The 23,214-nt window shown below is 41.2% G+C and overlaps 2 protein-coding genes across 7 annotated transcripts in view; one reads left to right on the plus strand and one right to left on the minus strand.

Annotated features, from left to right (window-relative positions):
• Window positions 1–6,592: 6,592 nt before the first annotated feature.
• Window positions 6,593–12,184, plus strand: si:ch73-206d17.1 (tyrosine-protein kinase STYK1). 5 transcript variants are annotated; one of them, XM_046344355.1, is made up of 10 exons: window positions 6,595–6,909; window positions 7,547–7,659; window positions 7,894–7,991; window positions 8,290–8,454; window positions 8,919–9,100; window positions 9,395–9,478; window positions 9,797–10,050; window positions 10,329–10,369; window positions 10,520–10,616; window positions 10,809–12,183. In XM_046344355.1, the coding sequence occupies exons 2-10, from the start codon at window positions 7,631–7,633 to the stop codon at window positions 10,978–10,980; spliced, it is 1,122 nt and encodes a 373-aa protein (XP_046200311.1). In that variant the 5' UTR covers window positions 6,595–6,909; window positions 7,547–7,630; the 3' UTR covers window positions 10,981–12,183. The 5 variants fall into 5 exon arrangements, with proteins under 5 accessions (XP_046200312.1, XP_046200311.1, XP_046200310.1 ...); XM_046344354.1 differs by having other exon boundaries at window positions 6,595–6,871; XM_046344353.1 differs by having other exon boundaries at window positions 6,596–6,909; window positions 7,836–7,991.
• Window positions 12,185–14,119: 1,935 nt separating this feature from the next.
• Window positions 14,120–23,214, minus strand: part of tmem269 (transmembrane protein 269) — a 32,001-nt gene continuing 22,906 nt past the window's right edge. For both annotated transcript variants that reach the window (XM_046344358.1, XM_046344357.1), the window contains 2 exons: window positions 22,861–23,061; window positions 14,120–16,538 (listed from right to left, as the gene is read on the minus strand). In XM_046344358.1, coding sequence (XP_046200314.1) covers window positions 16,429–16,538; window positions 22,861–23,061 — 311 coding nt within the window. In that variant the 3' untranslated portion in view covers window positions 14,120–16,428. The remainder of the gene's footprint in view (window positions 16,539–22,860; window positions 23,062–23,214) is intronic.

A 23,214-nucleotide genomic window follows, 5' to 3' on the forward strand; every position in this document is an offset into this window, starting at 1 on the left:
ATATCCTGCCTGTTTGGCCCTGTCCGGGGGTATCTTCGGATGAGGCCACAGTGTCTCCTGACCCCTCCTGTCTCAGCCTCCAGTACTTATGCTGCAGTAGTTTGTGGGCTAGGGTCAGTCTTTTATATCTGGAGTATTTCTCCTGTCTTATCCGGTGTGAATTTAAGTATGATCTCTCTAATTCTCTCTATCTCTCTCAGAGGACCTGAGTCCTAGGACCATGCCTCAGGACTACCTTGCATGATGACTCATTGCTGTCCCCAGTCCACCTGGCCGTGCTGCTGCTCCAGTTTCAACTGTTCTGCCTGCGGCTATGGAACCCCCACTTCACTGGAAGTGCTACCTGTCCCAGACCTGCTGTTTTCTCTCTAGAGACAGCAGGAGCGGTAGAGATACTCTCAATGATCGGCTATGAAAAGCCAACTGACATTTACTCCTGAGGTGCTGACTTGTTGCACCCTCGACAACTACTGTGATTATTATTATTATTTGACCATGCTGGTCATTTATGAACATTTGAACATCTTGGCCATGTTCTGTTATCTCCACCCGGCACAGCCAGAAGAGGACTGGCCACCCCTCATAGCCTGGTTCCTCTCTAGGTTTCTTCCTAGGTTTGGGCCTTTTTAGGGAGTTTTTCCTAGCCACCGTGCTTCTACACCTGCATTGCTTGCTTTTTGGGGTTTTAGGCTGGGTTTCTGTACAGCACTTTGATATATATTACCTGAACGCCCATCTGCGGCCTGCTAACCGTTAGCTGTCTTATTGGCTGCTATCTGAATAGACAATCGGACAATTTATTTATTTATTTTTATTATTATGTTTTCTTCTTGGGCCTCTATAACTATATCTATTGTTTTTATTTTTGTTTTTGTGATTTGGATTGGTCCCCTCTACCACATGGAACCCCACTAATCTACTGACGGAACGCAAGAGGTGGCTAATAACAGACCTCCATCCTATGCTAGCTTGCTCCTGCTGGCTGGCTGTTATGTTCCCCAGTTTATGTGTTGTAGTTTATGTATTTGCATATGTTTATTTAAGGAAATGGCTTCCTGAAATCCCTCTAGCAGCTGATTGGTCGACTCCATGGCTAATTGGAGAGCTGACCCCGCCCCCTCGTCATGACGCAGCTGTCTCCAATTATCCATTAATTCTGAAGCTATATAAATGACAGTGTTCTGTTCAGGAGGGAGAGATTTGCTGGGAGGTCATTGAAGAGATTTTGCTAGAGAGATTTGCTGGGATGTCATTGAAGAGATGTTGCTAGAGATGTTGCTAGAGATGTTGCTAGAGATGTTGCTAGAGATGTTGCTAGAGATGTTGCTAGAGATGTTGCTAGAGATGTTGCTAGAGGTTGATTTTCCTGGGAGTTCATTGCTGAGAGTTTGTATGTTTTGTGAGTTTGTTGCTCGGATAGAGCTTATTTGATGTCCTTTTGTTTCATAGTTTGTTTCTGAAAATGGTTTAATATTCTGTTTCATTTGTTACCAGGGGGGAAGGGGTAGGCACCTAGGGAGTGCTTAGGCAAGAGGCCCGCGGGCATACATATACCCGTAGCATATTCACTGTCTAGGCACACTAGGTAAGACCTGCGCGGACCACCCCCTGTATTTTGGTTAGGGCACCAGGTGGTGCTAAATTAGGTAAGTAGTGGGTAGGCAGGTAAGATAGGAGAGGGGGGGCTTTGAGATTTACTTTCTTTGCTTTGGTTCCGTCCAGCCCCTTTTCCCCATATTACCGTGTAAAGGAATAAAGTCCTTGTAAACGGTACCACATTCTGCCTGTTGTCATTCTTACTTGCATCTACAGTCCATACCTTTTTCTCTTCACGGAGAGTTTAGTTGTAGCAGGATGTTGCGTTCCCTCTTCATAGAGGAGTGCGTAACACTGGGCTAGCTGTCTGAATTGCCGTGACCGCCAACCAACCTCTCCACTCACCGGACCCTTTTGATCACTCGACTAAGCATGCCTCTCCTTAATGTCAATATGCCTTGTCCATTGCTGTTCTGGTTAGTATTTATTGGCTTATTTCACTGTAGAGCCTCTAGTCCCGCTCACTATACCTTATCCAATCTATTAGTTCCACCACCCACACATGCAATGACATCTCCTGGTTTCAATTATGTTTCTAGAGACAATATCTCTCTCTTCATCACTCAATACCTAGGATTACCTCCACTGTATTCACATCCTACCATACCTTTGTCTGTACATTATACCTTGATGCTATTTCATCGCCCCCAGAAACCTCCTTTTACACTGTTCTAGACGACCAATTCTTATTGCTTTTAGCCGCACCCGTATTCTACTCCTCCTATGTTCCTCTGGTGATGTAGAGGTGAATCCAGGCCCTGCAGTGCCTAGCTCCACTCCTATTCCCCAGGCGCTCTCTTTTGATGACTTCTGTAACCGTAATAGCCTTGGTTTCATGCATGTTAATTAACATTAGAAGCCTCCTCCCTAAGTTTGTTCTATTCACTGCTTTAGCACACTCTTCCAACCCGGATGTTCCAGCTGTGTCTGAATCCTGGCTTAAGAAGACCACCAATTTTTTTTTATTCCAAACTACAACATTTTCAGACAAGATAGAACTGCCAAAGGGGGCGGTGTTGCAATCTACTGCAAAGATAGCCTGCAGAGTTCTGTCCTACTATCCAGGTCTGTACCCAAACAATTTGAACTTCTACTTTTAAAAATCCACCTCTCTAAAAACAAGTCTCTCACCGTTGCCGCCTGCTATAGACCACCCTCTGCCCCCAGCTGTGCTCTGGACACCATATGTGAACTGATTGCCCCCCATCTATCTTCAGAGCTCGTGCTGCTAGGCGACCTAAACTGGAACATGCTTAACACCCCAGCCATCCTACAATCTAAATTTGATGCCCTCAATCTCACACAAAATATCAATGAACCTACCAGGTACCTCCCCAAAGCCTTAAATACGGGCACCCTCATAGATATCATCCTAACCAACTTGCAAATACACCTCTGCTGTCTTCAACCAAGATCTCAGTGATCACTGCCTCATTGCCTGCATCCGTAATGGGTCAGCGGTCAAATGACCTCCACTCATCACTGTAAAACGCTCCCTGAAACACTTCAGCGAGCAGGCCTTTCTAATCGACCTGGCCCGGGGTATCCTGGAAGGATATTGATCTCATCTTGTCAGTAGAGGATGCCTGGATATTCTTTAGAAATGCCTTCCTAACCATCTTAAATAAACATGCCCCATTCAAGAAATTTAGAACCAGGTCAGATATAGCCCTTGGTTCTCCCCAGACCTGACTGCCCTTAACCAACACAAAAACATCCTATGGCGTTCTGCATTAGCATCGAACAGCCCCTGTGATATGCAGCTGGCAGTTAGAAAAGCCAAGGCTAGCTTTGTCAAGCAGAAATTTGCTTCCTGCAACACTAACTCAAAAAGTTCTGGGACACTGTAAAGTCCATCGAGAATAAGAACACCTCCTCCCAGCTGCCCATTGCATTTTTCTACGGCTGGCCATGCTTTCCACCTGGCTACTCCTACCCCTGTCAACAGCACTGCACCCCCAACAGCAACTCGCCCAAGCCTTCCCCATTTCTCCTTCTCCCAAATCCGTTCAGCTGATGTTCTGAAAGAGCTGCAAAATCTGGACCCCTACAAATCAGCCGGGCTACAATCTGGACCCTTTCTTTCTAAAATTATCTGCCGAAATTGTTGCCACCCCTATTACTAGCCTGTTCAACCTCTCTTTTGTGTCGTCTGAGATTCCCAAAGATTGGTGTGCTTTTACACCTGCATTGTTTGCTGTTTGGGGTTTTAGGCTGGGTTTCTGTACAGCACTTTGAGATATCAGCTGATGTACGAAGGGCTATATAAATAAATTTGATTTGATTTGATTTTGATTTGATTGGAAAGCAGCTGCAGTCATCCCCCTCTTCAAAGGGGGGGACACTCTTGACCCAAACTGCTACAGACCTATATCTATCCTACCATGCCTTTCTAAGGTCTTCGAAAGCCAAGTCAACAAACAGATTACTGACCATTTTGAATCTCACCATACCTTCTCTGCTATGCAATCTGGTTTCAGAGCTGGTCATGGGTGCACCTCAGCCACGCTCAAGGTCCTAAACGATATCTTAACCGCCATCGATAAGAAACATTACTGTGCAGCTGTATTCATTGATCTGGCCAAGGCTTTCGACTCTGTCAATCACCACATCCTCATTGGCAGACTCGACAGCCTTGGTTTCTCAAATGATTGCCTCGCCTGGTTCACCAACTACTTCTCTGATAGAGTTCAGTGTGTCAAATCGGAGGGTCTGCTGTCCGGACCTCTGGCAGTCTATGGGGGTGCCACAGGGTTCAATTCTTGGACCGACTCTCTTCTCTGTATACATCAATGAGGTCGCTCTTGCTGCTGGTGAGTCTCTGATCCACCTCTACGCAGACGACACCATTCTGTATACTTCTGGCCCTTCTTTGGACACTGTGTTAACAACCCTCCAGGCAAGCTTCAATGCCATACGACTCTCCTTCCGTGGCCTCCAATTGCTCTTAAATACAAGTAAAACTAAATGCATGCTCTTCAACCGATCGCTACCTGCACCTACCCGCCTGTCCAACATCACTACTCTGGACGGCTCTGACTTAGAATACGTGGACAACTACAAATACTTAGGTGTCTGGTTAGACTGTAAACTCTCCTTACAGACCCATATCAAACATCTCCAATCCAAAGTTAAATCTAGAATTGGCTTCCTATTTCGCAACAAAGCATTCTTCACTCATGCTGCCAAACATACCCTTGTAAAACTGACCATCCTACCAATCCTCGACTTTGGCGATGTCATTTACAAAATAGCCTCCAATAACCTACTCAACAAATTGGATGCAGTCTATCACAGTACAATCCGTTTTGTCACCAAAGCCCCATATACTACCCACCATTGCGACCTGTACGCTCTCGTTGGCTGGCCCTCGCTTCATACTCGTCGCCAAACCCACTGGCTCCATGTCATCTACAAGACCCTGCTAGGTAAAGTCCCCCCTTATCTCAGCTCGCTGGTCACCATAGCATCTCCCACCTGTAGCACACGCTCCAGCAGGTATATCTCTCTAGTCACCCCCAAAACCAATTATCCTTCCAGTTCTCTGCTGCCAATGACTGGAACAAACTACAAAAATCTCTGAAACTGGAAACACTTATCTCCCTCACTAGCTTTAAGCACCAACTGTCAGAGCAGATAACAGATTACTGCACCTGTACATAGCCCACCTATAATTTAGCCAAAACAACTACCCCTTTCCCAACTGTATTTAATTTATTTATTTTTCTCCTTTGCACCCCATTATTTTTATTTCTACTTTGCACATTCTTCCATTGCAAATCTACCAATACAGTGTTTTACTTGCAATATTGTATTTATTTTGCCACCATGGCCTTTTTTGCCTTTACCTCCCTTATCTCACCTCATTTGCTCACATCGTATATAGACTTGTTTATACTGTATTATTGACTGTATGTTTGTTTTACTCCATGTGTAACTCTGTGTCGTTGTATCTGTCGAACTGCTTTGCTTTATCTTGGCCAGGTCGCTATTGTAAATGAGAACTTGTTCTCAACTTGCCTACCTGATTAAATAAAGGTGGAATTAAAAAATAAAAATATCAGCTGATGTAAGAAGGGCTATATAAATACATTTGATTTTGAAATCATTAGTTATAAACATGGCAATACAGGAGAGAAAAGAGGGGCCAGTTGAATGTTTTAAGTGGGACGCTGCAGTTTTGCACATTGTTATTTATTTTTCTTTGATATGATGCAATATTCTAAATATTCTATTATGTTATTCAGATTGTATTCGTTTTGAACTGTTCGATTTATATGCACTTTGTTTATATACATTAAAAAGTTATACTTTAAATACAAATGTTTAATAGCATTATTTTTCATAACAAACCAACGCATTTTTAAATACATTGTGGTTAAGGTAGAGTATGATTTCATTTAATAAGAATTGTTTTAACACCAATCATAGTCAAACTATCGCAAACTGTTTGACTTGAAAAAATACAAAACATATTTTAAAGAGCCGTTTGGGAGCCAATAGAGCTGGCTCTTTTTGGTGAGCTGAGCCGAACGACCCGGCTCACTGAAAAGACCCCGAATACCCATCACTAATATTTAAGGAGAGCAAATCGATACCCAATCCCCCAAAAATCTGCTGTAACTCAATTGTAAAACAAAGCTTAAAACGATGTTTGAATGAACCGAGTCCACAAAATGAATGGTGAAATCGCTTCCGGAAACGGTAGACCCCATACGGAAAAAATATTTTTGGAATTAGGATACATGTTAATAAATATATCCCCCCAAAATATAAATAAATTGTACGCATTTTGAAATGTATTTAAATGCGTGACATACATTTGTAAATGTACATTATTTGGAATACATACATTTGTATGAAAATATATTTGGCAAATATTTTATATTCACAAGTATTTGAAAATGTTCAATTTTTTTCGGCAAGGGACTCCACGCCACCACTATTTAGATGGCCTCTATCGTGCTATCCATGCTCTCACAAACGACATGATAGATACTATCGAAGTCTATGATGGGGACACCTGTGAATGGAGGACACATACGAAAAGCAGAAAAGGCGTACTAGACAAATATAACATCACGTTTACTCAATATTATCTCAGTAGTTAAATAAATAGTCACAAAATGTCCTCGTTAATAATTAACAGTCAGTCAACTTACGGTGGTCACCTTCATGGCCATAGCCCGCTCAGCCAGAGCAGAGGGCATTCGACGTTAGAAAAGTGTGTATCTTCTAAAAGCTGTTGTCACGAGAACTCACTCAAATATTACAGGTAGGCATATGGAGACACATTTCCTTGATATCTCCCTGGTAAGTTGCCGGCGTCCATAACTTCAGTTTCATTTGGTATCTGTGAGGACACGCTGTTCTTACAGTTCTCTGTCTTGCTTGGAAGACCAATTAGTAGGCATTTTGGTAATCGGCCCGGTGTTGACTTTATCCCATCAGCTTGTATCTGCATGTGCTTACGATATTTTACGTGAGTTGAAAAATAGAGTGTTAGTTTGTTATGTGGTCTATGCCAGTAGTTCCCAACCAGGGGTAGGATGCCGACTGTAGGAGTACTTGGCCTAACCACAGGGATACTTGAGAAGACTCATGAGACCATCGGCCTACTGGTAAAATTAACATGAAGGGGTACTCCGGGCAGGGCAATATTCCGTTGGTTGTACAGTAACGGAAAAAGGTTGGGAACCACTGGTCTAGGCCATTGCAAAATGACTACAGCAGTTCTTCCTGTTGTTGAAATGTTAAAGTCAACTAACTACACCTGATTTATCATCCTGTATTGATGTGGTGCAATTATTGTATGTTACTAGCATTATTATGATTTTTTGCTGGTCAACCATTATAGCTTTTACCTGACTGGCTCTGAATGGATGCTCCCATCATAAAAGTGTTTATAGACCAAAAGAATACTATGTTGATTATATTCTTCCATTCATAGGCCTTATGTTGGATTAATCTCTCTTCCTGAAGATGTAAGAAATGGTAAGAACCACCTGTAATCTATGGATGTGCAGGCGTCTCCATGCAACAACACCTCAGACCCTCTGTGCTGTAAGTATTTTATGTTCCCATGTGTAAACTACAACAGTCTCTCATCAACACCAGCTCAGATAAAATATTAGATGTGCAACAAGAGCCAAGTTTAACGCACCAGTTGTCTGTCTGACTGCACCAGTTACAGTGATTGTGTTCCCCTCATACCATCTGAACTGTGTGTATGTATTCAGATGAGGAAGGATCAGGCACATTAGCTGTGATCATTGTCCCCACTCTCCTGGCTCTCAGCACAGTGGTTGTTGTGACCAGCATACTGTGCAGTCTCTTCCATAGAAGAAGAGCAGCACCAGAGAGGACCTCCATCCCTGCCCATTACACCAATCGGGGTAAACTTAAACCTATTGGAAATATCAGCCTGTGTTATATCTGTAATATTGTCTAGTGAATTCACCACAGTGAATTATGATGTAAAAATAATTGTTAATGAAATCTGTTCCTGTTCATATCAACACTGCATCAGTATGCACACTCTGAACCATGTTAGTACATGAGCCCTCTACTGCCAAGCAAGGCACAGGACATTGTAAACACATTCAAATATCAACCTCAAGAAACAACTTCCAGTTGCAATTCAAATATATGTCATCACAAATGCTTAGCACAGTACTGCGTTGCGTCCAGCAGGTCAGGAGTGTGTGTCCAGTAGCCCAGTGAATCTGTGGGAGATCCCAGGAGAATATACTCTGGAGGGGCTGGAGTTCTGGCAGACTGGCCACTATGGTCCTATCTGCAGAGGCACAATGAGAAGAAAGGATATAGCCAGTGCTGTAGTGGTCAAGACACTCCGAGGTATATGCTTGTACAGTTTTATACAGGCTGTGTGTGGGACATTGCTGCATGTTTTTGGAGATATTGCCCCAAGCAAGTTTGAGTTATGGGAGAGTTGTGTGTACCTCGCAGGTAAAAACATACAGAATCTTTACATTTTACTCCTAGAGGATCCCACTGCAATGGATTAGGATTTTTATGATTTTGTTCCTTCTTTAAGAAGTTAAAAACTTTGGTCCAAGTGGTACAGTGGTCTAAGGCACTGCATCTCAGTACTCGAGGCATCACTACAGACCCTGGTTCGATTCCAGGCTATATCACAACTGGCCGTGATTGGAAGTCCCATAGGGTGGTGCACAATTGGCCCAGGGTCGTCCGAGTTGTAGTTTGCCCAGGGTAGGCCGTTATTGTAAATAAGAATTTGTTCTTAACTGACTTGCCTATTTGAATACATGTAAAAAAATATATAAAAAATCTCCTTTCAGGAGGCATAAATCAGCCTGAGGCAAAGAAGTTTGTTGACTGGATCCTTTTCCATGGTACCGTGTGTAAACACCAGAACCTGGTCCGGATGCTGTACTGTCAGACACAGAGACTACCTATGTACCTGGTACTGGAGGCCTGTAGTCCTGGCAACCTTCTGCACTACCTCTGGACCCTGAGAAATGTAAGACAACAATGGGTGGGACTTTAAGTTCACGTTTATTTGCTGTAACAAATACATTGGAAATCATACTCACCAGAGCCCTCATGAATCAAGCATGTTGAATATGAATAATACTGTATTTCTATTCCCAATATGATGAGAATTCATTATTCCATTTTTCAGTTACATTGCATTCAAATTGAAGTCATTAATTGAATGGTCTACAGATAAATAATTGGTCACTTTAATTTCAGAAATTGAATACTGAGCATCCCCTGAGTTGACTGAATAATAATTAATTTCCCTGTTCTCCAGAGTGATTCGGAGCCCTTGGATCCACTGCAACACTTTTCAGAAAGATCGGTGTTTTTGGTAGCAAAGCAGGTGGCAGCAGGCCTGGTAAGTGATTTTATGTTGCATTTGGAGAGATCTAATATCCAATGGAAGGCCAAAATACAGTACCACAACAAGCTCTTTGCAGTGAATACAGTGTAATGTCCTAGGTGCATATAGGATACCAATGTGATTTATACAACAGTTTTATCATCAATAAATGATAACTCATGGAGAATATTGGTACTGCAGTCAGTTGCTAGAATACAATGACTTTGAGCATGTAATCCAAGGAATTTAAAGTATCACATCAACTATATCCAGGTTTCTGCATTCAAGCACACCATTATTATTACAATCTTTTTTTCTACAATCTTCTTTCAGGACTATCTGTTGTCAGAGCACAGGCTTGTACATGGTAATGTTGCTGCACAGAACATCCTGATTGGTCCAGGGTTCTCTGTGAGGGTATCTGGATTGGGCCTGGCCTTCGAGATCCGCCAGCACCAGACTGACAAACTGGCCTATCGCAGGTGCCAGAATGACAAACTGGCCAATCGGAGAACAGCTGAGGTCCCTCTCAAATGGCAGGCTCCAGAGAGGATGATGAAGCACCCAACCACAGACAGGAGTGATGTGTGAGTTTTGGGTCATTTACGCCCCTTTCCCAGACACAGATTAAGCCCATTCATGGACTAAAGCATTCCCAATGAAAAAAATCTCCATTGAACTAGTTTTTTTTGTCCAGAACTAAACTTAACCTGTGCTTGGGAATCTGGCCCATAATGTAGAGTGTACATTAACCAAATGTTTGTTTGCTTTTATTAACGTTCTGACATAATATTTCTACATGCTTTTCAGTTGTTTTTTTGTAACATCTCAACATGCTTGATAACTTGTTTTCTCTCCCCCTCAGATGGTCTTTTGGAATCTTTCTGTATGAATTGATCACATTGGGTAACTTTTACTTTGCTGATATCTGATTCAAGTCATTTGGAAATGTAGGCCTACCTCTACAATAAGACAACAATATTTTCAATTAGTTTTTTTAAATATTTGTTTTTAGTAGTCTTCAATAAAAAATTATTTTTAATATCGCTCCCTCAGGCTCTCCCCCCTACCCTGATCTGGAGCCGGAGCGTGTGTTCCTCCACCTACAGAAATCATACAGGATGAAGAGGCCAGACAACTGTGGGGGACCCTTGTAAGTCTGTACCCATCCCTGGCCAAAAACATTCTGTCTATAATATTCACATTAAACCATAAGAATATACATGTAATGATGCTATAGCCAATGTAAAGCCCATTATTAGCTGTGTAATGCCTCCATGTTTTAGCTGATATTTAATCTAATTATGCTCTCTCATTCTATTCACCGGTCTCTCTCTCTCTCCAGGTATGACCTGATGAAGTACTGCTGGATGTGGAGCTTCAAGGACCGGCCTGTGTTCTCCGCCATCATCAAGCTTCTGGGGTCTTACACATACCTTGCTGGCACTAAAGCTATCTACATCCCAGAGGACATGGATATCACTGACTACATCAAGAGGGCAGGTGTGCTGCCCTAAATATCTAGTCCAAGGCATCACATTCATGAATGAAAAAGCTAGAAGTAAGGGGTGAGTCCATGACAAAGCATGGCTGTAGTTGATTTTAGGTTGATGTGTACTGTACTGTGGTATCAAATGTGTTATAAACTTTCAGAGAGATTATTTTATTATGCTGAAATGTTGTAAATGGGTTGACATAATGAGGGTGCATGAGGGTGTGGAAGTATTGTATGGAGGATGCAACAAAGCCTTATTGTAAGATTGCATATTTGAATGTGTCCCTTTTAGCACATAAATGGATGTAAGGGAAAAAAAAGATCTGCCACTATATTATTATTGTCTACTCACATTTTTAGGCCATCACAAGTGAACATATTTTAAGAAATTGTACAAGTGTAAGAATAGTGTTATTGATGTCATATTGTCCCCAGTGTCATGAAACCAGGCAAGTCATTATATCACCACTTTAATTGTCAAAACATTTACAGAATTTAAAATGGAGATCTTCATAAGATGTTTTACTAGTTTATCATTTGGTGAGGATCACTCCTGTGCCTTTAACAGTAGTAATGAGACATGTAATATTGTAGCCATACAGTTAATACCCACAATGAGACTGTCTTGAAGTCACTGTGATCACGATATGTAAAACTGTACTGCACACACTCAACACTGTTGATTTTCATAACATTGCTTATCATTGACCGCGATGCCAACAAACAAGCCGTTTGGATGGCGTGGAGGTGACATTTATAGTTTTACTGTCTTGTTGCTATTGTCTCTTAAGCCAATTCAAAACAAACCCATCATCACATTGTCTCCATCGCACACTCATATCTAAAATTCTAAAGAGAGGTACAAACCACCATTTTCAGAATAACACACCGAGGCATGCGGAAATGGATCAAGAACAGGAATATTCCGGACAACATTTTGTCCTCATGACTCACGCTTAAAAGTAACTGCAAAGCTTATTCACACTACTGAGCTGAGGTGAGCCGAACCAAGCCAAGATGATCTGTGCAGGACTGGTTACACACCCACTATAGTTGTTAAAATCGTACTGGAAATGACAGCGGGAAAGGAATGCATCTAAGCCAGCGCAGAATGGTTCGGGCTGGCACTACAGTGTGAAAGGGTACAGGTTATCAACTGAACTAAAAAATCATGTTTAACTATTCACTGTACCTTTGGTTAATAAAAGCAATGGGATGGTAAAGCATTTTTTTAATTATGTAAAGCCTTCCATAACAGAAGCAGAGGTACGCAAACACCAAATATAAAGCTATGTTCACAAGTCTGACCACAATGTCATGTGTAAGTCAAATTAAAAGGACTGTCAGGCAGGCCAAAACTCCATCCCAACAAAACAGGCTCTTTTCAAACAGCTCTCACACTAAAAGGCGATTATCATTTTCACAATTTCACTCTATTATTCCAACCTTGTAGTGTGGACATATATCACACAGGATATTCATGTTTTTTACTGCACTGGGCCTTTAAAGCAGTGGTTCCCAAACTGTGAGGCTCACCCAAGGGGGAACGCAGTCCGGCTTTCAACTTACAACTTTCAAGAGTATTAGTAGAATGCACAAGGTGAAATTTCGAAATGCATTATCAGTTTTCATGTGTCATTGAATACCTTGCTTGGTGAGCTATTTATAACTTCTCGGAATGTCCAGATCAACTAGCCCATGACAGCTAACGTTTTTTAGGTTTCTTTGCCCATAGATTTTGTTATAATATTTGAATATTTCAAATATCACATGAAAACATAGACATGTCATTCTCTCTGCCAACAGGAGGGGTGTGAACAGTTTATGTCATGAATAGTGCATGTGCCCATAGAAATATACAGGGCGCAGGGTGTTCCATAATCCTCGAAGGGGGGCCTGAGTGAAAAGGTTTGGGAACCGGAGCCCCCCCCCCCCCCCCAGAGGAAGTTTCCGCCAGTATGTCAACGTAATTTCCCATCCTAAAGAGGAAATGCACATTTAGGGTCGACCACCGAAGAATGACGAAGGATACAACGAGGAAATGCACATTTAGGGTCGACCACCAAAGAATGACGAAGGATACATATTCGCAAATTGAGGGTGCGACTGTCTGTGGAGCTGATAAACATCAACGAACAATGAGGTTAGAAAGACACTGACAGCTGTGTCTTTCTAACCTCATGTTTTTTACTACACCGTATTCAAAAGATTAGCCAGCTGGCTCTATAGCTCGTTCTGGAGCTGGATATGTCATAAACATTGGTTTGGGGACAACTTTGCCACGGATGGAAACCACTGGCTTATCTTTGACTTCGCCATATGTTATCCCAAGTGTTGGCATCGTCCATAAATTGCATCTGCGAACCCGCCATTGAAATAGTTTGAATGAATATTTAAAGATAGGTGTTATGCGTTTGTCTACATTGTAATGGACACGGTGCAAACTTTGTTTGGTAGGCTGCTGGCAGGTTTCAGCTGCGGCACTGCAAAACCAAGTCTGTCCGTGCTCATGGTTCTCACAGGGGAAGTGAAATGGCAAGCCACACATTACATGTGACTTTAGATGGGTTAACTGACGTCGCGACAACAATGCACGCTTCAATGGGGCAGAAGTCGGTGTGTCGTGATTCTGGATGGGCAGATAGCTAGTAACAATGAGACTACCACGTGTGGGGAATCGTAAATGGCTCGTTTCAGCTAGTTTTTTGTTCTTGATACCGTGCCTTGTTTTGAAGTGTTTCGACTGATTTCATATCATGCTAATTTGGCTAAAAGTAGCTTGTTAGCTAACCAACAACGATGTATGAAAGACACGTGTTCATTGTGAAAATGTATTTATGTTTTCAATAAACATTGGAGATTAAATATAGTTTTGTTGTCAACAATCTAAGCTAACCCCGTCTATTATACCCCATAGTTGCGCACGCGGTGGTTTTGTGGCTAAACAACCAATTTGTCGAGAAGTTCATACAATTTTTTTGCGGGTCCATTTTCATTATCTGTATAGACATTTGTGTTTTTTGCCAACATTACACCAATCAAAGCAGTGAAGCGTGTAGTGAATCAAAACCGTTCATCTTGGGGTGACAGTGGTAGCGGGTTTGCGAAATGCTAACATATCACGCAATATACCATATATATAGCGAAAATTGACAAAAGTATCCAATGGCTTATGATCATTTTATGGTAAAATAAAACAATTATTTTAATATGCTCCATGGTTCAGGCAGTCAAGTGGACAGAGGACTGTTTGGCTCAACATCATGGTCCAAGATGAATAACTTTTGCAGCGGTTTCTAAATCATAAACAAAGCCATGCTGGTGGTGGGTGGTAACATTCAAATAAAACCCAGCCCTGAAACAAAACGGAGGCTGAAAATAATGTGTACGTCATAGGAAAAGACACCGCATTCACACGGATTTGGGAAAAGCAGGCAGTTCAGATGTCACTTCAAGCACAAATATACTTGGACTTAAATCATTGTCAAACTGCATGGGTAAACTCTGGCCATCGTCTTTCAGCTAGAAGAAAGTGGAGATCTACTGGTGTGGGCATTTAATAAGATAACTGAGAACCCAGTCATTTTATATGAATGACCATTATTGTATTTACCATAGCTCGCCTATGATCATTTTAATATACAGTGCCTTCTGTAATTATTGGAACAGTGAAGCATTTTCTTCTATTGACTCTATACTCCAAAAGTTTGGATTTGAAATCAAACAATGACTTTGAGGTTAAAGTGCAGACCCTCAGTTTTAACTTGAGGGTATTTAATCCATAGCAGGTTCACCGTTTAGAAATGACAGGACTTTTTGTACATTGCTCCCCTAAAATGGGAGGGACAAATTCATTTGTGTATTAAAGTAGTAAAAAGTACTATTTGGTCTCATATTCAATAACAATTTTGTTGGATGTATTTGCTCTATGTTTTAGTTGTGTTTCAGATTATTTTCTGACCAATATAAATTAATGGTAAATAATGTATTGTGTAATTTGTTTGACTTTTATTGAAAATAATGTTTCTAAACACTTCTATATCAATGTGGATGCTACCACGATTACAGATAATCCCGAATGAACCATGAATAATGAGTGAAAAAGTATCAGACGCCACAAGACATGCTAAACTTTCACCATTACAATAACAGGGGCGGTTATCATTTTTATTCACGACTCATTCAGGATTATCTGTGCTACAATGTGTTCTACCAAGTGCTTAGAAACATTTCTATTCACAGGAAAAGTGACTCCAATGACAATACATCATGTACCATTCATTTCTATTGGGCACAAAACCATTTGAAACAACCAAAACAAAACAGCAAATGCATCCAACATTTTTTAGAGTCAAAAGCTTGATGTAATTATTGCGTGCTACAAATATGGGACCAAAAATGTAATGTTTTACTACACACGTGAATTTTTTGTTTTTGAAAAAGTGATGTAATTTCTAAACAATTCACCCAGTATGGATGAAATACCTTCACATTCAAGCTGACAGTCTGCACTTTAACCTCATAGTCATTGTTTGAGTTCAAATCCAAACCAAATATAGAGCCAAAAGTAGAAAAAAATGCTTAATTGTCCCAATAATTACAGAGGGCACTGTATATCTGGTGGGAACATAAACACTTAAATTAAAGCACAATTACATTTTGCTAGCAATAAAAGCAAACTAATCTTGTTTGAAAATGGCTAGAACATTTTAAGGAAGAAAAAAATACTATTCCAATTAAAGAATGCAGTTGATGGGAAAATAAAAAAAAACAATATTTCTCAACAATCTCATATCCACACACAATTCTTATGTACAATCACTTTGGTAGTTATTTTAAGTACAGTAGAACATAAGATCTCGAGATGGTAGTGTCTTCCGTAATTTAAAAAAACATGATTTAATGGACTTGGTTTGTATCTGCAATATAATTAAACTTTTTTTTGTATTACAAATATCTTACAAATTGAGAGCTTGCCACATGTTTGAATCTAGTTTGAATCTATGTTCAGAAAAAAAAGGGGGCCATGTTTTTTTTACTGCAAAAACTGTTGACATTTTCTCATTCTTTACAGTAAAAACTGCTACTCAATGACTTTATTAATGACTGAAAATACTTTTTTGTATTATTGTTGAAGTAATTTCAAGCACAATTTGTGCATGAGGATGATACAGTACACACACACACTAGGCAGTACAGTACGACTCTGCAGTTGTATTGTACAAACATAATAGCTACAGATACCCAAACCCTATCTTATTCAAAAACAAAATGGCTAAGGTACAGTTTCCATCAAGTGTTCATGATGAAGAAGGCAGTTCAATCTTACAAAAACATTACAACGTCCTCTTACGTCCTGTTTCGATCCGCTGTAGGCAGCAGCAGTCTGGGCGCTTTAGTTAACCCCACTGGACAGCCTGTTGACAAGCCATGTGCGAGTGTGAATTTGTAGCAAGGCCTTTAATGCCTACTACACTTTGCAGCTCCATAGTGTTGTTGGGAACAAAATGTAGGACACAGACCACAACAGGTAGTACACACATGCCGGAGGGAAAGAGGAACAGAACACGATGACAACTCCTGCAAAACAAAACAGAAACATTTGATGAATAGCCTAGCTAAACGAATAACCTACCTTTCTCATTGCTGGATTTTTGGGTTCTGAAACATGAATAAGCTTCCTAAACTTTCATTTGAGATTTAAGTATGAACTCTTATTCTGAAAGCGAGGACTCTTTACTGCTCACATGCGTAAAGTACCTGGTATCAACATTCCAATAGATTTTACAGGACCAAACATCCATTTGTTTTAACACCTCTTTAAACTAAAATGGTACATTGGATGTTTCACAGAAGAGTGTTTCCCAGGCTTTATTTTCATGGAGTGGCTGCTTGGCCGAATTCTCCGGACGGTCTTCCTGATTGGTAAACAATCCAGCCTTCTCTAGACTACGCAAAAACGTTTCAGTAGATGCTGCTCCTGCTGCCACTTGCCCCTCTTTTCTGTTCTCACTCACACAAACTTTGGCAAGTTGTTGTAACTATAAACAAGTAAATTTAGTGCCCACGCACATTGTAACCTATTTGCGGCAGACTGATCACTTGAATTGACGGTCATGTTGTCATTGTCAAACATGGTTAGCCTATCACCTGAGTTGTTCTTGAATTATGGTGGCATTTGCTCCCTTGCCTTTGCAACCATGAAAAACTCTTTAAAACGACAAATTGCCACACATCATACAAGTTTGTGTTTATATTGAACTTTTTATCAATGATAAAACATAAAGTGAGCCATTTATACTGCAAAACTTGATGTTTATGCATTGTTTAAAGTACTTTGGCTTGCCCCAGTAGTAACCCGGTAGAGTTGTAGTGACATGTTTTGGGGATTGAGAGGTTTATCTATTATTTTAAATGCTAGAAAATAAACAAAATTGTAGAGATCAATAAAAAAAATAACTATTTAAATACCTTTTTTTAAACAAATGTTTCCCTAGGTTTTAGGTCATTGGTGTTGCAGTGTGGAAAAATCAGTCATACAAGGACCTTGAGCATTCCCTCCAGTGGCAAAGTTATTAGGGAGGGGTGTATATTAAATTACTAGCTAATCACACCCTTTTAGTATGTCATAAATTTGAGGACTCCATTGATAATCTTGGTGTGACTACATCCAAAGTGTCACTTGGTGTTACTCAATTGAAATGAAGGGAGATCATATTGTGATTAATCATATCACTTAAGTCAATCTTTTTTTAAAGGTTTAATGGCCTTAGATTTGACCATCTGACCTCCATTTAAGACAATACTAATTTACCTCAAATGTATCATTGGTGTTTCTATTCCTACTGGTGTCAATGTTCAACATTATTAAAACTATTTAAAGTCATGGAGCTGACATATTAGTTGATTTTTGTTTTAAATGGGAAGATGTTCGCAAATACATTTATTAAAAAACATTCGCTGCCCGAGAGAATAGGCTACTCGAATGAGTTTCAATACATGGAGAATGGTGCTTGTTTAATAAAGTTAGATCAGCTGAATCAATGTCTGCAAGATAACATCATGTTTCATTAGTATATTACAGAACCAAATATAATATGCTAATATTAATGTAAGACAAAAACAGCCAACTAATTTCTTGAGAAATGTCTTGATATTTTAGGATGATTGTGTGAATGATTGCATTTCTCTCACATGCGGTCAAAACTACACAGCATGCGCCACTAGGTATAACATGTGCTTTGATTGAATCCAAAACACAAGAATACTGCAGTTTAGCACTGCCTGCTTTAAATTTCTATCACGAAACACTGTACATAATTTAAGAATATCTAAAATGCATATTCCCATGTAACTAATTGAGATCTAATGGTTGGCATGCAGATGCAGCATGGATGTTTCACCGGTAAAACTTGAAGAATTATCATTCACGACTGACAGCGAGTAAAGTGGGAAACATGAAGGGAGCAGCTACGTAACACATGATGCGCAGAATGTGATACGGCTGTTGAGCTCAAGGGAAGAGGCGTCCAGGGGGGTGGGACAGAGGCGGAACAGTTCAAGCCTTCGCCTTTATCTTTCAACAGCTAATTCAATTCCTCTCTACTACCTCTTGTGATAGAAAAATGGCATATTTACCTGGTTTATTTGATATTGATGGTTAACAATTGATATTTACCTAATGGTAAGACATTTCTGTCCTGCTAGTGTCTGTGTTTTCATGGGCTCCACTCTACTTCACTGCAGCTAATCTGTGTGTATGGTCACTGGAGATGGCTTGAGCTGACAAATGGGTTAAAGACTGCATTACAGAGACAAGAATGTGTTTTACTAGAGATAGCTTAGGAGTAGAACAATTCCTCATTGTCTCAAAAGCATCCTTGCATCTGGGAAACTAAGTCAGCATGGGGTTAAGACAACAACCCATGTGCAGATAACGACAGGATGAAGCCAGAGTGGCTTATGATGCTCCTTGATTGTTTGAAGAAATGACCACATCTCTCTCAGTACTGAATTTCCACAACACTGGTTATGTTTCTTAATGCTGGTCATGGGGGCCTAGCTCTACACTAGCAACGCACAACCAGCCTGATCTTGTGAGCTTACATAAATGATCCGTGTAGCAAATAATTTATGTAAGCTCGTGAGTTCAGGCTGGGTGTATGAGGCTAGCACCACACACCTGATTCCACTAATCAACTCAAACATTTGATCAGTTGAAAGGCGGAGGTGTTGCTAACATTTACGATAGCAAATTTCAATTTACAAATTTCAATTTACGTTTTCGTCTTTTGAGCTTATAGTCATGAAATCTATGTAGCCTACTCAATCACTTTTTATAGCTACTGTTTACAGGCCTCCTGGGCCATATACAGCGTTCCTCACTGAGTTCCCTGAATTCCTATTGGACCTTGTAGTGATAGCAGATAATATTCTAATCTTTGGTGACTTTAATATTCACATGGAAAAGTCCACAGACCCACTCCAAAAGGCTTTCGGAGCCATCATCAACATGTCTCTGGACCCACTCACTGTCACAGTCATACTCTGGACCTAGTTTTGTCCCATGGAATAAATGTTGTGGATCTTAATGTTTTTCCTCATAATCCTGGACTATCGGACCACCATTTTATTACGTTTGCAATTGCAACAAATAATCTGCTCAGACCCCAACCAAGGAACATCAAAAGTCGTGCTATAAATTCACAGACAACACAAAGATTCCTTGATGCCCTTCCAGACTTCCTCTGCCTACCCAAGGACACCAGAGGACAAAAATCAGTTAACCACCTAACTGAGGAACTCAATTTAACATTGGCAATACCCTAGATGCAGTTGCACCCCTAAAAACTAAAAACATTTCTCATAAGAAACTAGCTCCCTGGTAAACAGAAAATACCCGAGCTCTGAAGCAAGCTTCCAGAAAATTGGAACGGAAATGGCACCACACCAAACTGGAAGTCTTCCGACTAGCTTGGAAAGACAGTACCGTGCAGTACCGAAGAGCCCTTACTGCTGCTCGATCATCCTATTTTTCTAACTTAATTGAGGACAAAAAGAACAATCCGAAACTCCTTTTTGATACTGTCGCAAAGCTAACTAAAAAGCAGCATTCCCCAAGAGAAAATTACTTTCACTTTAGCAGTGATACATTCATGAACTTCTTTGAGGAAAAGATTATGATTATTAGAAAGCAAATTACGGACTCCTCTTTAAATCTGCGTATTCCTTCAAAGCTCAGTTGTCCTGAGTCTGCACAACTCTCCCAGGACCTAGGATCAAGAGAGACGCTCAAGTGTTTTAGTACTATATCTCTTGACACAATGATGAAAATAATCATAGCCTCTAAACCTTCAAGCTGTATACTGGACCCTATTCCAACTAAACTACTGAAAGAGCTGCTTCCTGTGCTTGGCCCTCCTATGGTGAACATAATAAACGGCTCTCTATCCACCGGATGTGTACCAAACTCACTAAAAGTGGCAGTAATAAAGCCTCTTTTGAAAAAGCCAAACCTTGACCCAGAAAATATAAAAAACTATCGGGCTATATCGAATCTTCCATTCCTCTCAAAAATTTTAGAAAAGGCTGTTGCGCAGCAACTTACTGCCTTCCTGAAGACAAACAATGTATACGAAATGCTTCAGTCTGGTTTTAGACCCCATCATAGCCCCCAGACGGCACTTGTGAAGGTGGTAAATTACATTTTAATGGCATCGGACCGAGGCTCTGCATCTGTCCTCGTGCTCCTAGACCTTAGTGCTGCTTTTGATACCATCGATCACCACATTCTTCTGGAGAGATTGGAAACCCAAATTGGTCTACACGGACAAGTTCTGGCCTGGTTTAGATCTTATCTGTCGGAAAGATATCAGTTAGTCTCTGTGAATGGTTTGTCCTCTGACAAATCAACTGTAAATGTTGGTGTTCCTCAAGGTTCCGTTTTAGGACCACTATTGTTTTCACTATATATTTTACCTCTTGGGGATGTTATTCGAAAACATAATGTTAACTTTCACTGCTATGCGGATGACACACAGCTGTACATTACAATGAAACATGGTGAAGCCCCAAAATTGCCCTTGCTAGATGCATGTGTTTCAGACATAAGGAAGTGGATGGCTGCAAACTTTCTACTTCTAAACTCGGACAAAACAGAGATGCTTCTTCTAGGTCCCAAGAAACAAAGAGATCTTCTGTTGAATCTGACAATTAATCTTAATGGTTGTACAGTCGTCTCAAATAAAACTGTGAAGGACCTCTGCGTTACTCTGGACCCTGATCTCTCTTTTGAAGAACACATTTCAAGGACAGCTTTTTTCCATCTACGTAATATTGCAAAAATCAGAAACTTTCTGTCCAAAAATGATGCAGAAAAATTCATCCATGCTTTTGTCACTTCTAGGTTAGACTACTGCAATGCTCTACTTTCCGGCTACCCGGATAAAGCACTAAATAAACTTCAGTTGGTGCTAAATACGGCTGCTAGAATCCTGACTAGAACCAAAAAAAAATATTATATTACTCCAGTGCTAGCCTCTCTACACTGGCTTCCTGTCAAAGCAAGGGCTGATTTCAAGGTTTTACTGCTAACCTACAAAGCATTACATGGGCTTGCTCCTACTTATCTCTCTGATTTGGTCCTGCCGTACATACCTACACATACTCTACGGTCACAAGACACAGGCCTCCTAATTGTCCCTAGAATTTCTAAGCAAACAGCTGGAGGCAGGGCTTTCTCCTATAGAGCTCCATTTTTATAGAACGGTCTGCCGACCCATGTCAGAGACGCAAACTCGGTCTCAAACTTTAAGTCCTTACTGAAGACTCATCTCTTCAGTGGGTCATATGATTGAGTGTAGTCTGGCCCAGGAGTGGGAAGGTGAACGGAAAGGCTCTGGAGCAACGAACTGCCCTTGCTGTCTTTGCCTGGCCGGTTCCCCTCTTTCCACTGGGATTCTCTGCCTCTAACCCTATTACAGGGGCTGAGTCACTGGCTTACTGGGGCTCTCTCATGCCGTCCCTGGAAGGCGTGCATCACCGGAGTGGGTTGATTCACTGATGTGGTCATCCTGTCTGGGTTGGCGCCCCCACTTGGGTTGTGCCATGGCGGAGATCTTTGTGGGCTATACTCAGCCTTGTCTCAGGATGGTAAGTTGGTGGTTGAAGATATCCCTCTAGTGGTGTGGGGGCTTGTGCTTGGCAAAGTGGGTGGGGTTATATCCTTCCTGTTTGGCCCTGTCCGGGGGTGTCCTCGGATGGGGCCAGAGTGTCTCCTGACCCCTCCTGTCTCAGCCTCCAGTATTTATGCTGCAGTAGTTTATGTGTCGGGGGGCTAGGGTCAGTTTGTTATATCTGGAGTACTTCTCCTGTCCTATTCGGTGTCCTGTGTGAATCTAAGTGTGCATTCTCTAATTCTCTCCTTCTCTCTTTCTTTCGCTCTCTCGGAGGACCTGAGCCCTAGGTCCATGCCCCAGGACTACCTGACATGATGACTCCTTGCTGTCCCCAGTTCACCTGGCCGTGCTGCTGCTCCAATTTCAACTTAAACCTGACCGTGCTGCTGCTCCAGTTTCAACTGTTCTGCCTTATTATTATTCGACCATGCTGGTCATTTATGAACATTTGAACATCTTGGCCATGTTCTGTTATAATCTCCACCCGGCACAGCCAGAAGAGGACTGGCCACCCCACATAGCCTGGTTCCTCTCTAGGTTTCTTCCTAGGTTTTGGCCTTTCTAGGGAGTTTTTCCTTCTGTACAGCACTTTGAGATATCAGCTGATATACGAAGGGCTATATAAATTCATTTGATTTGATTTGTAGTGCTAGGGTAAAAACTAAATTGTGCACTCCTTTGGGTCCCCTGGACCAGGATTAAGAAACACTGGTCTTGAGTATTACCTCCAGCGTAGACCACCTTCTTCCAGGCCTGTGACTCCAGGACCCTGTCGTGTGGGTAGAATCCCTGGTTGACCATGAAGAGGATCATGGCCACAGCAGTGACCCGCAGGATCACCATGTTACCTCCGGTCAGCAGGGAGAGACAGGCAAGGATGGCAGAAGAGTAGATACATGGCAGGCCACGGTACATGAAGGGGATGCCTAGAGAAGAAGAGCCACAGAAAGAGAGACAGAACCCACATCAGGACTTCTGAATCTGAAATACCCAAAGATTAGGTTTTTTTCCTGAATGGCAAATACACAAAGAAATGTTTTCGTAGACTGTCTAGAAATTGATCATACTATTATCCTAGG

The sequence above is a fragment of the Oncorhynchus gorbuscha genome, linkage group LG03 (assembly GCF_021184085.1).
Source record: "Oncorhynchus gorbuscha isolate QuinsamMale2020 ecotype Even-year linkage group LG03, OgorEven_v1.0, whole genome shotgun sequence".
NCBI lineage: Eukaryota > Metazoa > Chordata > Actinopteri > Salmoniformes > Salmonidae > Oncorhynchus > Oncorhynchus gorbuscha.

What these genes read in the sequence shown, in the direction of transcription:
- si:ch73-206d17.1 (XM_046344353.1), top strand. Translation starts at nt 7,611, where the DNA reads ATGGATGTGCAGGCGTCTCCATGCAACAACACCTCAGACCCTCTGTGC. An exon ending in TGCCCATTACACCAATCGGG is followed by an intron (nt 7,992 to 8,289) that starts GTAAACTTAAAC and finishes TGCGTCCAGCAG; the next exon opens with GTCAGGAGTGTGTGTCCAGT. An exon ending in ACCTCTGGACCCTGAGAAAT is followed by an intron (nt 9,101 to 9,394) that starts GTAAGACAACAA and finishes CCTGTTCTCCAG; the next exon opens with AGTGATTCGGAGCCCTTGGA.